The sequence below is a fragment of the Xyrauchen texanus genome, chromosome 50 (genome assembly GCF_025860055.1).
Source record: "Xyrauchen texanus isolate HMW12.3.18 chromosome 50, RBS_HiC_50CHRs, whole genome shotgun sequence".
Taxonomy (NCBI): domain Eukaryota; kingdom Metazoa; phylum Chordata; class Actinopteri; order Cypriniformes; family Catostomidae; genus Xyrauchen; species Xyrauchen texanus.
This window is the reverse complement of record NC_068325.1, coordinates 19,633,009-19,648,975: the sequence shown is the minus strand read 5'-3', so window position 1 is coordinate 19,648,975 and position 15,967 is coordinate 19,633,009. Positions and strand designations below refer to the sequence as shown.

Genomic DNA, 15,967 nt, shown 5'->3' with positions numbered 1-15,967 from the left:
GTTTTGGGGTAACTTAAATATAATTACGATCCAACAACATGTATGTACATAATAAGTACACTGTATCAAATGGTTAAGTACATAGCAGTGAAGGCTACTTAATATAAAGTTGGTCCAAACATCTTACTGCAGCATTTAAACAAATTACGAATTATGCATTTAACCATTGTTGTTATATATCAAGTCAAAAAGTGAAACAAACCCTGTTTGGCCCAGTTTTCATGCATAAAGCATTACGATCACATCCGCCATTGTCCACTAAACAGGGATTGATTTCTGTGGAAAACATGCCATTATACATCTTTCAAAGAATGCAACTGAGCCCAATACAGAACCCTGAGGCACACCTTACAGAAATGAAACACACGTGAAGTAAAATCAAAGACATCAAGGCCAACAAATAGCCTAAGTGCAACTGTAAAACAACACCAAAATACTAGAGGTATCGATGAAGATTCTCTACTAAACCAACATAAAATGTTGCACAGATACACTCAGAAGTCATTTAAAATTGGTCTGCACCACCCATTTAGATATCACAGCAAGTGAATAACACTCTTACCGAGACAAACAACACCATCACCCATGTAGCCGTTGATACATTTACAATTTCTTTCACCAAGCAAAGTTTTTGTACAGTTTGCGTATGTTGAACACCCTCCATTGTTTGTGGCACACCGGTCAATTTCTGTGGAAGTAGCATTGATTTAAAGATCAGAAAATCTTCACAAGGTTACAAGTTACACTTCCAAATTGCATACTTCTGCACTATTGTACACAATTTTGTTGTATAAGGAGTGTGTTTAAATAAAAAATGCAATGAAACATTAGGTACTTTGAGGGTGATGTACTTTTTGTGAAATGTTGAAGACTTTATGAACTTAACGGTCGCAGCTAGCCCTACGTAGCGGCAGTGGCGAGGTTACCTGGCCTTACAAAAGGATTGTTCGAATGGCGAATGTGGCAACTACTAACACTTCCGTGAAGACAACACTTTACAAATTGGAGTTGAATGCTTTACCATCACCACAAGCTGTGTGAAATGTACATTATTTGAGACCGTTTTGGACTCAGGTTAGCTAACACGCTAAAGCTAGCGGCAACACATCATGTGCATTTGAAACGTCACTTTCGTCAGCTGAAAAGTAGAGAATGCTTCCGTGTAGTAAAATATTGCTCATTTTCCATTTGAGACGGCCCTACGCTTTGAAACTTCATACACTAAATGGCTGAGTGCATAGTGTATAGTGTTAGATTTCAGAGGCAGCTTAAATACACCCAAACCAACCTTTGCAGAACGTCCCGTTGCCCTTATAACCAGCCGTACAAGAACATGTTGGAGGAGTTCCTGAAATACAACTGAAATAAAATAAAATGAACAGAAATATTCTACATCATCTATTATGCTATTGTACTATAAAAACATCACTGTAGATAAATCTATCCATTCTATCAAGTACCGTAACTTTTCCCATGGGCAAAAATTTAAAATAGTGCAGATGTGATGCAAGATGCAAGAATGTGGACGAACTTAATCGCAAAATGGATTGGCTACAGACGGGCTACCCTTCGCTCCCCACATGCATCAATGAGCCTTGGGAGCCCATGACCCTGTCGGCGGTTCACCGGTTGTCCTTCCTTGGACCACTTTTGGTAGGTACTAACCACTGCATACCGGGAACCCCCCACAATACCTGCCGTTTTGGAGATGCTCTGATTAAGTCGCCTAGCCATCACAATTTGGCCCTTGTCAAAGTTGCTCAGATCCTTACGCTTGCCCATTTTTTCAACATATGAAATTCAAGAACTGACTATTCACTTGCTGCCTAATGCATCCCACCCCTTGACAGGTGCGATTGTAACGAGATAATCAATATGCATTGATTGTATATATTAAACACAATATACACTCACCTAAAGGATTATTAGGAACACCTGTTCAATTGCTCATTAATGCAATTATCTAATCAACCAATCACATGGCAGTTTCTTCAATGCATTTAGGGGTGTGGTCCTGGTCAAGACAATCTCCTGAACTCCAAACTGAATGTCAGAATGGGAAAGAAAGGTGATTTAAGCAATTTTGAGCGTGGCATGGTTGTTGGTGCCAGGCGGGCGGTCTGAGTATTTCACAATCTGCTCAGTTACTGGGATTTTCATGCACAACCATTTCTAGGGTTTAAAAAGAATGGTGTGAAAAGGAAAAACATCCAGTATCGCGGCAGTCCTGTGGGCTGAAAATGCCTTGTTGATGCTAGAGGTCAGAGGAGAATGGGCAGACTGATTCAAGCTGATAGAAGAGCAACTTTGCCTGAAATAACCACTCGTTACAACCGAGGTATGCAGCAAAGCATTTGTGAAGCCACAACACGCACAACCTTGAGGCGGATGGGCTACAACAGCAGAAGACCCCACCGGGTACCACTCATCTCCACTACAAATAGGAAAAAGAGGCTACAATTTGCAAGAGCTCACCAAAATTGGACAGTTGAAGACTGGAAAAATGTTGCTTGGTCTGATGAGTCTCGATTTCTGTTGAGACATTCAGATGGTAGAGTCAGAATTTGGCGTAAACAGAATGAGAACATGGATCCATCATGCCTTGTTACCACTGTGCAGGCTGGTGGTGGTGGTGTAATGGTGTGGGGATGTTTTCTTGGCACACTTTAGGCCCCTTAGTGCCAATTGGGCATCGTTTAAATGCCACGGCCTACCTGAGCATTGTTTCTGACCATGTCCATCCCTTTATGGTCACCATGTACCCATCCTCTGATGGCTACTTCCAGTAGGATAATGCACCATGTCACAAAGCTTGAATCATTTCAAATTGGTTTCTTGAACATGACAATGAGTTCACTGTACTAAAATGGCCCCCACAGTCACCAGATCTCAACCCAATAGAGCATCTTTGGGATGTGGTGGAACGGGAGCTTCGTGCCCTGGATGTGCATCCCACAAATCTCCATCAACTGCAAGATGCTATCCTATCAATATGGGCCAACATTTCTAAATAATGCTTTCAGCACCTTGTTGAATCAATGCCACGTAGAATTAAGGCAGTTCTGAAGGCGAAAGGGGTCAAACACAGTATTAGTATGGTGTTCCTAATAATCCTTTAGGTGAGTATATATATATATATATATATATATATATATATATATATATATATATATATATTAGGCAGATAGATAGATAGTTGTGACGAGGAGGAGAGTGGGGCCGGGAGTGTGCACGGCTACAGACGGGCTACCCTTTGCTCCCCATGCACATCAATGAGGCTTGGGCACTCATGACCCTGTTGCTTCAGCATGGCTTGAATCAGGCATATTTGTCTTTGTGAAGGACGCATGAATCAAGCCACGTACAAGGTTATCCTGGAATAACATTTGCTACCTTCTGCTCTGACAATGTTCCCCAGCTCTGAGGATTGGGCAATGCTCCATGCCACACAGACAGGTCAATCAAGGTGTGGATGTAGGACCACCAGATCAAGACCCTGTCATGGCCAGCCCAAACTTCTAGACCTGATCCCCCATTGAAAACTTCTGGAATGTGATCAAGAGGAAGATGGATGGCCACAAGCTATCAAACAAAGCCGAGATGGTTTAATGTTTGCACCAGGAGTGGCATAAAGTCACCCAACAGCGATGTGAAAGACTGGTAGAGGGCATGCCAAGACACATGAAAGCTGTGATTGAAAATCAGGGTTATTCGTCCAAATATTGATTTCTGAACTCTTCCTAAGTTAAAAACATTAGTATTGTGTTGCTTAAAATCAATATGAACTTTTCTTTGCATTATTGGAGGTCTGAAAACACTGCATCTTTTTTGTTATTTTGACAAGTTGACATTTTCGGCAAATAAATGCTCTAAATGTGACACGAATGGTTGCTGAGATGAGACAGGAGATGTAGGATCTATTTGCAGGCTTTAATATAAATGATGACAGTGAAACAACAAATGGGAACTCAAAACAACAATAAACCAGAACTGACAAAGGAATGCAAAAACTAGAGGGTGTATATATACAAACAAGAACTAATGAGGGAATGGAAAACAGGTGAGAACAATGAGGAACAGATGGCAGTGATGAGGGCAGTGCATACTGGGAAATATATTCCGGGGGAAACACTTCAATATAAGAGTCCTAGGAAACACGAGGGAGACAGACTGTGACAAAATGACAATTTTATTTGGAATTTGGGAGAAATGTTGTCAGTACTTTATAGAATAAAACAAAAAGTTCATTTTACTCAAACAAATACCTATAAAGGTTAAATCCAGAGAAAATTATCATTTTGCAGTGGTCTCATTTTGCAGTGGTCTCTTCATTTTTTCTAGAGCTATGTGTATAAAATTCTGTATTTTTTTACCAAAATATCTTCAGTTTGGGGACTTTCTCAGCAAATATTGATTATATGCAATTAGTTATAATTGAAGTATTGGCATGCCATTTAATTTAATAAAAAAATAAAAATAATCGATTGATTACAATTAAAAAATTTTAATGACCACTAAGCTATATACAGTCATTTGCCATTTGTCTTCTTTAGGGTTATACAAGACCCATCCACTTCTCCTGATCATCCTTTGGGGTTTATTTTGCGATATGGGAGATTTTAAATCAGCCTAAAATGAGCCAACTCTCCAGGATCAAGCTGTGGTTTCTTTATGAGGTTTGATATATGCTATCCTAAATTACCTTGGGATAATGAGGAGTTAATAATATTAAGATGATGTTCTGAAATTACAGCAATCACCTCTTTTGAGAGCTTGGTCAGTATTGGGCCTAACAAGTTATTGTTTTGATAATTTTGAAGTTTCTCATAGGGAATAATGAGACACTATCTTATTAGGTGCTATGGCAGATGGTTGCATAATTCCAATGTTGTTTCTGATTATTTCAATTTTACCAGTAAAGAAATTCAAAAAGTCATTACCGCTGTGTTGCGATGGATTATCTGGTTCAGACAAAGTTTATTCCTTACCAATTTCTCCACAGTACTAATTAAACACATAGGATTATTGAGGTTATTCTCTATGAGTTTGCTAAATTATGCAGACCTGGCAGCTTTTAGTGCCTGTTTGAAGCTACAGACACTATCCTCCCCATTTTCTGAGCTGCTCTCTTGTTAGCATGAGTGTGATCATTGTACCATGGTGTGGGGATTTTTTCTTAAATTTTCTTTAATCGAAGGGGGTCGACACTATCAAGAGAGCTAGAGAAGATATATTTTCTGTGACTACATCAAGTTCTTCTGAACCTTTTGGCTTACTAATTATTTGAGAAGGTTATTGGTGAAGCTATCTTTAGTGGTCGAAAGAATAGTTCTACCCGATCAATAATGCGGTGTAGCTTGAGTGACCTTTGCTAAGCACAGTAAACAAGAAATGAGGTAATGACCTGAGATGTCATCATCCTATGGCAGAATGGATATATTATCAACATCAGTTCCATAATACAGAATAATGACCAGCTGACTGTACCATACTTACTTGGCATTGACATCACAAATTCCATCACAGGCATCATTAACGACTGCTGTAAAAATAAAATTGTATGACAATAAATCAATGGAGGGATCGGCACAGTGAGGAATATGTTATATGACCAAGAATATTACAGTTTGACTTTAATACTGACCAACAGAACAATTCACTCCCTTCCAACCTTTTAAACAAATGCACTGCCCATTTCCGTCCATACCATCCAAACACTTGCCAAAATCACAGTGACATTCTGCCAAACAATGACAAAAAACATTGTATAACATGTCAGGTTTGTTCTACAATTCTATATATTTAAACAACACCAACAAAATCTCCAAAGAAGGATTGCTGATCACGCGGATTCCCATTGAGATGACTAATTCGCCCACTAATTCAGATGTTAAGGATAACTGAGAAAGGTGCAATCTAGAGTTACCTGACTTGCAGTCTTTTCCGTATCTGCCAGGTTCACACATCTCACAGGCAGTTCCATGAAAGCCCTCATTACATACACACTTCCCACTGCCGTACAGACCATCGTAGCATTGACCGTTGTTGGAGCACCAGTTGTCCACAGTCCCAGGACATTTGAAGCAATCATGCCCAAAGTATCCTGGACAGCAGGAGTGGTCCTGCAAAGGGACGTGGTGATCCAGAAAAAAAGAGTATGTCATTTTTAAGTAAAATTACTTTTTTCTACTCCAATTTAATGTGCAGAGACTATAAGTAAGCCATTTATAGGTTGATTTCCTCAAAAAGTGTTAAAAAAAAAATCTAAAATTATGCAAGTACATGAACACGGGCACTTAATAGCTTGATGCAAGCTTGATTTAATGTGTCATTGCATTCGGAAACGTGTCAAGGCACAATTCATATCACAACGCAAGTATACTATGTATTTTCAACATTGCCACAAGAGGCACTATAGCGGTCTTCTTCTACGGGACATCACTTTCGCAATTGTTTTTCTTCAACATCCTTGTGACATTCCTTCAACATAGAACGCAACAGTCAGTTTTGATTTTTCCATTGGCGAACTAATTTTTAACGTTAACTTATGAAACTTTAACCTAGTGCGACCCAGCGTACACATGCGTGGACATTGTATTTTCACTTCGCTATACATTTAAATATTTAAATGAATTTAAACCAACTGAATACTGTTCTCAAGACTCTAGACTGTCATTTAAGAGTTAAACTTTTGGCACACCGAGTCACGTGACAGAACAACAAGGCGATGATGTCTTAAACGCTTCTATGGGTGCAGAGCCAACAAAAGTGCCTCTGGTAAGAAACCTCTTGAAGTTTTTTAATTGAAACATGTTTGAGTGTAAAGGGTAGCGTCTCTAGTTTTGTTTGATATGTCACTTAAAAAAATGCATACATTTTATGCGTATCAGCGCACTGATAAACATGACGTCCACATATGTGGATTTTGGGACATTATTCCCTCAAAATCTTAATCTTATTTTGAATAACTTTCAACATGAACACATCTGTGGATCAAAAATTCTGAATTTATGTTTTGTATGTAATTTTGTTTTAACATGGTTGGCAATTGGTTGATACTGGCCATTACTTGTATCAGAATTATGCAAATTTCTGATGTAATTTCTGTAATGTCTCAAATACATGAATAACCAACACTCCTGGAAACAAAATAAACAATTTGATATAGCTTGGAATTATTTAAAATTTCACAACTTTTTTCCGCTGTCCAGATACTGTATGTGGACGTACATTTTTAGGAAAACTTTTTTTCTTGTTTATTAGGTGCTACTAGTACAAATTAAAAAATAGGGAAATGGAAATTGCACACAGCAGTCACGCTCGGGTCTCAGGAGGTTAAAAAAAGTCCTACTATAAGCTCAGAGGGTGTTAATTGATTGTATATGCTCCTGTTGAAGCCATCAGTCTGTGTAACTTCAAAATCGTGTTTTATAGCAAATTTCCTGGTGAAGAACTAGATGACTTATGATCCTAAAAAGAAACAATCCACCAGAAACAATCCACCAATCAGAGAATCGCGGCAAACAAAGTGCACCAAAAGAGCTCTGTAGCAGCTACCCACTTCCATAACGCACTGTGAATGACACAATCCAGTCGGCCTTCCTACACTCTGAATATTTTGCGATATACTGATTAAATACTTATAATAAACAAGGTTTTATATTTAATTTTTAATTCAATTATGTAATTCGCAATGCTTTATGGGATGTTAAAGTTCAAATAATACAGTAGCAGATCATTTAAATAACTACAAACTCTGAAACTGGCATTTCTCTGTGCGGTCAGTGCCACTTCTGAGTTGCGCAAATGTCCCGATCTAAGGGGGAGAGATTGAAACTGCATCCGGCTGATACTCACTCTGTCGCGGGGACGCTCGTCCCTCGAGTGCTTGCTGCAGCTAGATTATAACGTGATGACTCGCGACTTATTGAATCATAATATATGTCACTGTGCATTTCTGATCGTGAAGAAAATTGCCAATACGCAGCTTTATTAATAAGAGAGAGTTTGTTTTTTGTGAGTTAAGCAATAAGGATGGATTGAAGAACAGAAAGGTGAGAGAATTGAAGTCTTCGTCCCAACAATACACGTTTTTGATTTATTTTGTTTTGGCTTGTTTTCCGATATAAATATGTAAAACTCCTTTAAAACAACGTACATTTAATTTAGTTGATGTTTAATGTTTTCTGAGAATGTTGAATATAATATTAAAAATACAAATATTTAAAAAATATCAAAAAATCCTTTAATAAAAGTTGCATTGACATGAAAAGCAGCATATAAGATATATAGACGTGCTTTTAGAGAATAGATCTTGAATAGAAGTATATTTTGTCTTTACTGCACTCGCAGTAAAAATACACTTATATTTTAGATACATCCTCTTAAAGCAAATGTAATTTAGTTTTTTTTTAGACGATTTTAAATGGAAAACACTTGATAAAAATAAGATTTTTTTCAGTGAATTTCTTTACTGAATTAAACTCAATAAAAAGTTTTTTTTTCCCGTTAATTCAGTGAATGTTACTTAGAGGAATTTTTAAAATGCAGAAAACCAGCTAATTCCAAAGGGTTCACATACTTTGTCTTGCCACTTAACTTGCTATAACATAAACCAATCAGAATACTTCAGCAACCGCATAGCAACATGCTATAAACCAATCAGAACTCCTTAGCAACCACATAGCAACATGCTATAAACCAATCAGAACACCTTAGCAACCACATAGCAACATGCTATAAACCAATCAGAACACCTTAGCAAGCACATAGCAATATGCTATAAACCAATCAGAACACCTTAGCAACCACACAGCAACATGCTATAAACCAATCAGAATACTTCAGCAACCGCATAGCAACATGTCCTCTTTATTGTTAGTAATCACGTTTAATACAACCTATTAAGTCGGGACACAAGCTGAATAATCGGTTAAGAGCGAATGATTACTCGTGGCAATAATCTGCGAATAGTCGATTAATCGTTACAATAATCGTTAGATTAATCGATTATCAAAATAATCGTTAGTTGCAGCCCTACCATCAGTAAAGGCATTAAGTACACAGTCTTGTACTTTTGTCTTTTTCCTGATTTTCAAATACATTTTGTTTCAACTCAAAGTTTGTAACCACTTCGGAGCTGGTTGGTTTGGTTCATGGCTTGGAACTCTTTAATGGCGGATTTTAAGAAAAGTCTATGGTGATAATTAATGGTAAAACTTCTTCTGTAGTCCAGGTGGCTGAAAAGAGGGTGGACACTCTTGTGCTCTATTGAAATAAATGAAATTACAATGTTCTCCGAGGAAGCGTAAACTCTGGTATGTAGTCCGTCTTAAGTGTAAAATGGGAAAATGTATTGCCGTTGGAAATACAAACATTTGCATCAGTGTTTGCAAACTTAAAAACGATGAAATGTTACGAATCTAATAAATACCTTTGTTGTTTTCAAACAGTCCATACGACAGCCCGGTACAATCTTTCTCTTCTTCCCAACTCTTGTCCTGTATCTACAATTTGACTTCATATTTGGAGGGAACTTTGACTGCATCTTAAGAGATGAGAAGAAGAGTTCATTATTTCTATTGCAAAGCATATTTATATAGATATTTCATATAGAAAACCTCTGGTAAGAAACATCCGACAGGAGCCATTAGGCTTTTAAGATTGTGGTTAAATGACTTGATATGATCTTACGGGTTTGGCCTTAAGAAAGCATTTAGGTGCTTCATTACAATCTCCACATTGACCCTATGAAGAACAAAAGAGACAAAATGTTTCTTTACATATTCTGTAATTATTCTTTAAACTAGCGTGAATGATTGATTGTAAAACTTACATAGGTTTTTAAAATCACATCTTTACTGCAGTGGCTCTTGTGGATATCTAAGACACGCGGGATGCCAAACACAATGCCATGCCACGTCTCAATAAAACTTCCATTTATGGGGACATCATTGGCCATAGTCTAGAGTTTAGAAAGGGTTATTACCACCATGAGTTTCAATCTAAACACTGTAAGGATTATACAAGCTTTACACAATGTATTTGTGTATGTTTTGCTTTAAAAGTGTGCTTTTGCTATTTTCAAATAAAGCTACTCCATACCTGATTTTCACTGTCCACAGAAAACATGATTTGAGTGCCATTTCCCAAAAATGTGTGTTTGAGGAGTCCATCGCCCAAGTGCTCGAGAAAGAGCTGCTCCCTTAAAATCACGTGATATTTCACAATGTCTTTGGGCTGTTGGAAGAGAGTATTTGTTTAATGATTTATTAACCCATGTCACTTTTAACCTGGCGGAATCAAGAAGACTTTAAAACTAAACTCACCAGTTGTGTAGAGTTCGTTTTATTCAGATACTCCTGTACGGCGCTGTCATACGGGACAAAAATGGTGTAATCTCTAGTTGGGATATTGTCTGACAAGTTGTAGCTCTAAAAACCATGAAACAATAATATCGTGTTTAGTTTAGGTTGAAAAATATGATTCATAATACAACATACCCCACAGTATTATAAGTATTGAGGGTGTTATCGCACCAGTGCCGCTTTCGTGAAGAGGCTGAATGTTGGCGTGTTATTCAGGACTTCCATCAGACTGGGAGGAGGTGGCGGGAAATCAGATAGCGGTGGCTGAAGAACCTGAGAAACAAATTTGTATTATTATATTTTCACTCAACTATTATTTAGAACTTAAACTAGAGGGAAACAAATGCTGATAAAAATGTCAATTTAGAGTTTACATTGTGATTTCAATGTAATGTTTAAATGTATGCAAACTACATCTACAATGGACCTTTTCACAGGCTGTAATGATGTGTCCACCATGTTTAGCTGTATAATTCTTGCAAATGTTTTCATATTCACAATTTTCCCCACTTTTTTGGAAAGTTGTGGGAACGTAATTGTGGATATTTTTCTTTTGTAATTGGAGAAAATGGGACATTTCGCTGGAAATGTGTAAAGTGGTCTACACAGGGTCTAAACAATTTTTTATACAAAACTATGAAAAGTATTTTGTAGCAAACAACAGAAAAAACAAATATATTTTGACATGTTGTGAGGAAAATGTGAGTGGTGCTTGCCCATATGGAGTGCTTTTTAGCATGTTGCTATTTCATTGCTAATGAGTTCTGATTGGTTTATATCATGATGTTATGTGGTTGTAAGGAGTTCTGATTGGTTTATAGCATGTTGCTATGTGGTTGCTAAGGTGTTCTGATTGGTTTATATCATGTTGTTATGTGGTTGGTAAGGAGTTCTGATTGGTTTATATCATGTTGCTATGTGGTTGGTAAGGAGTTCTGATTGGTTTATATCATGTTGCTATGTGGTTGGTAAGGAGTTCTGATTGGTTTATAGTATGTTGCTATTTCATTGCTAATGAGTTCTGATTGGTTTATAGCATGTTGCTATGTGGTTGCTAAGGTGTTCTGATTGGTTTATATCATGTTGTTATGTGGTTGGTAAGGAGTTCTGATTGGTTTATATCATGTTGCTATGTGGTTGGTAAGGAGTTCTGATTGGTTTATAGCATGTTGCTATTTCATTGCTAATGAGTTCTGATTGCTTTATAGCATGTTGCTATGTGGTTGCTAAGGTGTTCTGATTGGTTTATATCATGTTGTTATGTGGTTGGTAAGGAGTTCTGATTGGTTTATATCATGTTGCTATGTGGTTGGTAAGGAGTTCTGATTGGTTTATAGTATGTTGCTATTTCATTGCTAATGAGTTCTGATTGGTTTATAGCATGTTGCTATGTGGTTGCTAAGGTGTTCTGATTGGTTTATATCATCATGTTATGTGGTTGGCAAGTCTGATTGATTTAGATCATGATGTTATGTGGTTGGTAAGGAGTTCTGATTGGTTTAGATCATGATGTTATGTGGTTGGTAAGGAGTTCTGATTGGTTTATATCATGTTGTTATTTCATTGCTAATGAGTTCTGATTGGTTTATATCATGTTGTTATGTGGTTGGTAAGGAGTTCTGATTGGTTTATATCATGTTGCTATTTCATTGCTAATGAGTTCTGATTGGTTTATAGCATGTTGCTATGTGGTTGCTAAGGTGTTCTAAAGAGTTCTGATTGGTTTATAGCATGTTGCTATGTGGTTGCTAATGTGTTCTGATTGGTTTATATCATGTCGCTAATGTGTTCTAAAGAGTTCTGATTGGTTTATAGCATGTTGCTATGTGGTTGCTAAGGAGTTCTGATTGGTTTAGATCATGTTGCTATTTCATTGCTAATGAGTTCGGATTGGTTTATATTATGTTATGTGGTTGCTAAAGTATTCTGATTGGTTTATGTTATAGCAAGTACAGTGGCAAGACAAAGTATGTGAACCCTTTGTAATTAGCTGGTTCTCTTTATTAATTAAATCTGTCATTAAATGTGAGCTCATCTTTATCAGAAGTATAGACAAACACAATGTGCTTAAGCTAATGACACACAAATAATTATAATCTTTCATGTCTTTATTTAATACATTCGCCATGTTGTGGAAAAAGTAAGTGAACCCTTGGATTTAATAACTGGTCGATCCGACTTTGGCAGTAACCAAGCTTTTCCAGTAGCTGCGGATTAGACCTGCACAACGTTCAGAAGGAATTTTTGGACCATTCTTCCTTACAGAACTGCTTCAGATCAGTCATATTCTTAGGATGTCTGGTGTGAACAGCTCTCTTGAGGTCATTCCACAGCATCTCTGCTCTGGGACACACAAAATGTGGATTTTCTTTTTTTGAAGCCATTCTGTAGTGGATTTACATCGATGTTTACGGTCATTGTCCTGCTGCATCACCCAACTTCTACTGAGCTTCAGCTGGTGCACAGCCACCCTGACATTATCCTGTAGGGCATCTTGATAATCTTGGGAATTCATCCCTCGATGATGGCAACTGGTCCAGGCCCCGAAGCAGCAAAGCAGCCCAAAATCATGATCCACCGTACTTAACTGTTGGGATGATGTTTTCATGTTGGTATGTAGTATTTGAGTGTTCTTCCCAAACAATTCAACTTTAGTTTCATTAGTCCACAAAATATTTTCCCAGTAGCATCAAGATGGTCTTTGGCAAAATTCAGGCATGCAGCAGTGTTTTTGTTAGAAAGCAGCGGCTTCCATCATGGTGAGCTTTCACTCCAGGGATTTACCTTATTGAGCATTCTGCAGTGTGCCATTTGAGTCATCTTGGCTGGACGGCCACTTCTAGTGAGAGTACCTATAGTACTAAAATCGTCTCCATTTATAGACAAATTGTCTAACTGTGTACAGATGAATATCTAAACTCTTTGAAATAACTTTGTATCCCTTTCCATCTCTATGCAACGCAACAATTCTTGATCATAGGTCTTCTGAGATGCCAGGCATGGGCCACGTCAGCAGACGCTTCTTGTAAAAATCAAACTCAAAATGTTTGAGTGCTTTTTAGGAGTCAAAGTATCTCTAACCCACACCTCCAATATCGTTTCATTAATTGGATGCCAGGTTTGCCAACTCCTGACTCTAATTAGCTTTTGTTGACGTCATTAGCCTAGAGGTTCACACAGAGGTTAAATTGGGTCGGTACGGTCCGGAACGGCGTTCCGGCACCTTCGATTCCCGAAAGAAAGAAAAAAAAATGCTCGTTCATCAATCCATCCCATTTATTGTTTTGTCTGATGCATTTTTTGTTTGATCCACTTGACACATTCAGTCTCTATTTAGCGAGTGTATTTGTTCAAAAATATTTCAAGCTCATTATGCATTGCTCTAGTCAGTTGTGGACACTGACTTAGGCAGCATATTCAAGAGTGGCACCAGACTGGGTGTCCCCACATAGACGTGCGTTGCACTTCTGTACCGCACCGTGGTCCGATCTCTGATTCATTGAAATCACGTAATATGGAATCAACTGCTCACCCATTTCTTAGATCCATGATATGGAAACAATCACATCCAAAGCGACATCAGATCAAAATATCATATATCACCTACAACTTGAGAATAGAAGACCACTCGACCAACACATGTAAAAGGTTTCACTGTTAATTGTATATTAATATGTACTCCATTTTTGTTGACTCCGCATTTATTTAGATTTTGTGTGGGGTTTTTTCCTAGCAAATATACAGTGGGGTTCACTATAGTGAAAATGCTTCTTCACGAGGCACTTCACGAACTCTTATAATTTAATGCAAATATTTTCATTACCAATTATATTATCAGAATAACAATTTGAGTGAACAATTTGAGTCATGCAGAAGCTGGAAACAGGCCTCAGCTGATCAATGAAACACAGATATCATTTGTGCAACGTTCTGATAATTACCTTGTCAATGATGTGAATGCATCCATTGATTGCCTTTAGGTCTGGAACAAGAATCGTAGCATTGCCGATCATGAGCTCCTAGGGGAGAACAGGTCCCACATGTGTAACCATCACAGATGTTGGAAGCGAGCAGTTTAAGGCTATAATTAAAAACGGGTGGGGTTTGTGTGATAGTTACCCTGCCTTTGCTTTGGATCTCCCATTTAGTCTTGCCGATGGTTTGGACTGTTTTACCGACTTGCTTCTTCAAGTCTTCAGAGGTGTAGATCCCATCTAGAAAATGAACTCTACAGGAAATCGCAAACGGAGAAAATGATGATCTGATGTAATTTCTCATATGAGCATCTCATTATTGATCTCAGCACAAACACTTACTGCAGCAGGTGAGGCATCCTGTAATAATCGAACCAAAACAACTCTTCCGATTTGCTGAGGTTCATGAAAGCACTTTTAGATGGAACTAAAGCAGTAACTTTGCTGTCACTCTCAATGACCATGTGACTCTGCAGAGAAAATATTTTTGATAATATCCACAGAAATGTTTTTTTGAAAGTTATTATTAATTAAGATTTATTCTCGGATGAAATAATGTTACTACAACATGGTGCGTTCAAGTCCTTTCAAAAGCTAGGTACATAGTTACGAAGGCAGTATTTTAACCCTCCGATGGTATTCGGTCTCCTCATTTAATAAAAATGGTTTGCTTTATCTGAGTAGTGCAAGACTTGGTGACTTTTCCTCCATTTGCCATCTGAACATACAAAACAAAATTGGGCTTGATTCGATAAATCATAGTTGTCGTAAAAAAATCAAATAAAGTCACATCTTTACACTAGGTATACAAAATTGACTGACCATTGAAAATGAATGGGAAAGACCAAAAAACAGAGCTATTTTTTTTTAATCTGTCAAATACAATCAATAAATCAGCCACAATGCAGAAAACAACTGACAGGGTGAGACTCTAAAACATCCTCAGTGCAAAACATACACACTCACACACAAATGAGCTGGTGAGACTATAACACAGAGCCTTTTCTTACATTTCTTACATTTCAAACAATAAATGAGTTATAATGCTAAACACACACACACACACACACACACACACTCAGAAATGAAGTGGTGAGATGATAATACAGAACACACAAACACACAAACACACACACCAGGGCATCTATAATTGGAACTTTACAGCCATCTTTTGGACATGAAATGTTTTTATCATTATCAGCATTAAAAAAAATGGTTACACATCTGACTGTTCTGGTCACAAATTAATACCAAAGGAAGGTGCCGTTTTTCAATACGATAGGAGGGTTAAAGCAGCATTTAAGGCTATTCCAAAAGGCAGGTAACATTATTATGCTGCCTACTAACATACCTTTTGTCCAAATGCTAAGCAGCATACTAGCATCACAGTGAAGGCAAACAATATGGATAATAAAAATATATATATACTATAACTATACTATCAATACATAATATGACTATAAATACTACTGATATAAATATATTCATATTTCATTCACTATTGAAAAGTATTGTGTACTTATCAGAGTATTGTGATAATAGCTTAGTAACATGCTAACTTCAAATATATTGAAATAAAAATACTTGTACTTACATCAAGGCGGCGATAAAAATTGTAATATTCAG

The 15,967-nt window shown here is 37.4% G+C and overlaps 1 protein-coding gene across 1 annotated transcript in view; it reads right to left on the bottom strand.

Moving 5' to 3' along the window:
- The window catches only part of LOC127641087 (stabilin-1-like), a 68,141-nt gene that overhangs the window by 22,638 nt on the left and 29,536 nt on the right, over positions 1–15,967 (bottom strand). The window contains 16 exon segments of the mRNA XM_052123855.1: positions 203–276; positions 563–688; positions 1,289–1,359; positions 5,497–5,542; positions 5,645–5,740; positions 5,927–6,122; positions 9,434–9,547; positions 9,694–9,747; positions 9,836–9,964; positions 10,105–10,239; positions 10,329–10,433; positions 10,539–10,640; positions 14,309–14,386; positions 14,487–14,595; positions 14,684–14,811; positions 15,936–15,967. The exon segment at positions 15,936–15,967 is cut by the window's right edge and continues 16 nt beyond it. Of these exon segments, the coding sequence (XP_051979815.1) occupies positions 203–276; positions 563–688; positions 1,289–1,359; positions 5,497–5,542; positions 5,645–5,740; positions 5,927–6,122; positions 9,434–9,547; positions 9,694–9,747; positions 9,836–9,964; positions 10,105–10,239; positions 10,329–10,433; positions 10,539–10,640; positions 14,309–14,386; positions 14,487–14,595; positions 14,684–14,811; positions 15,936–15,967 (1,595 nt within the window).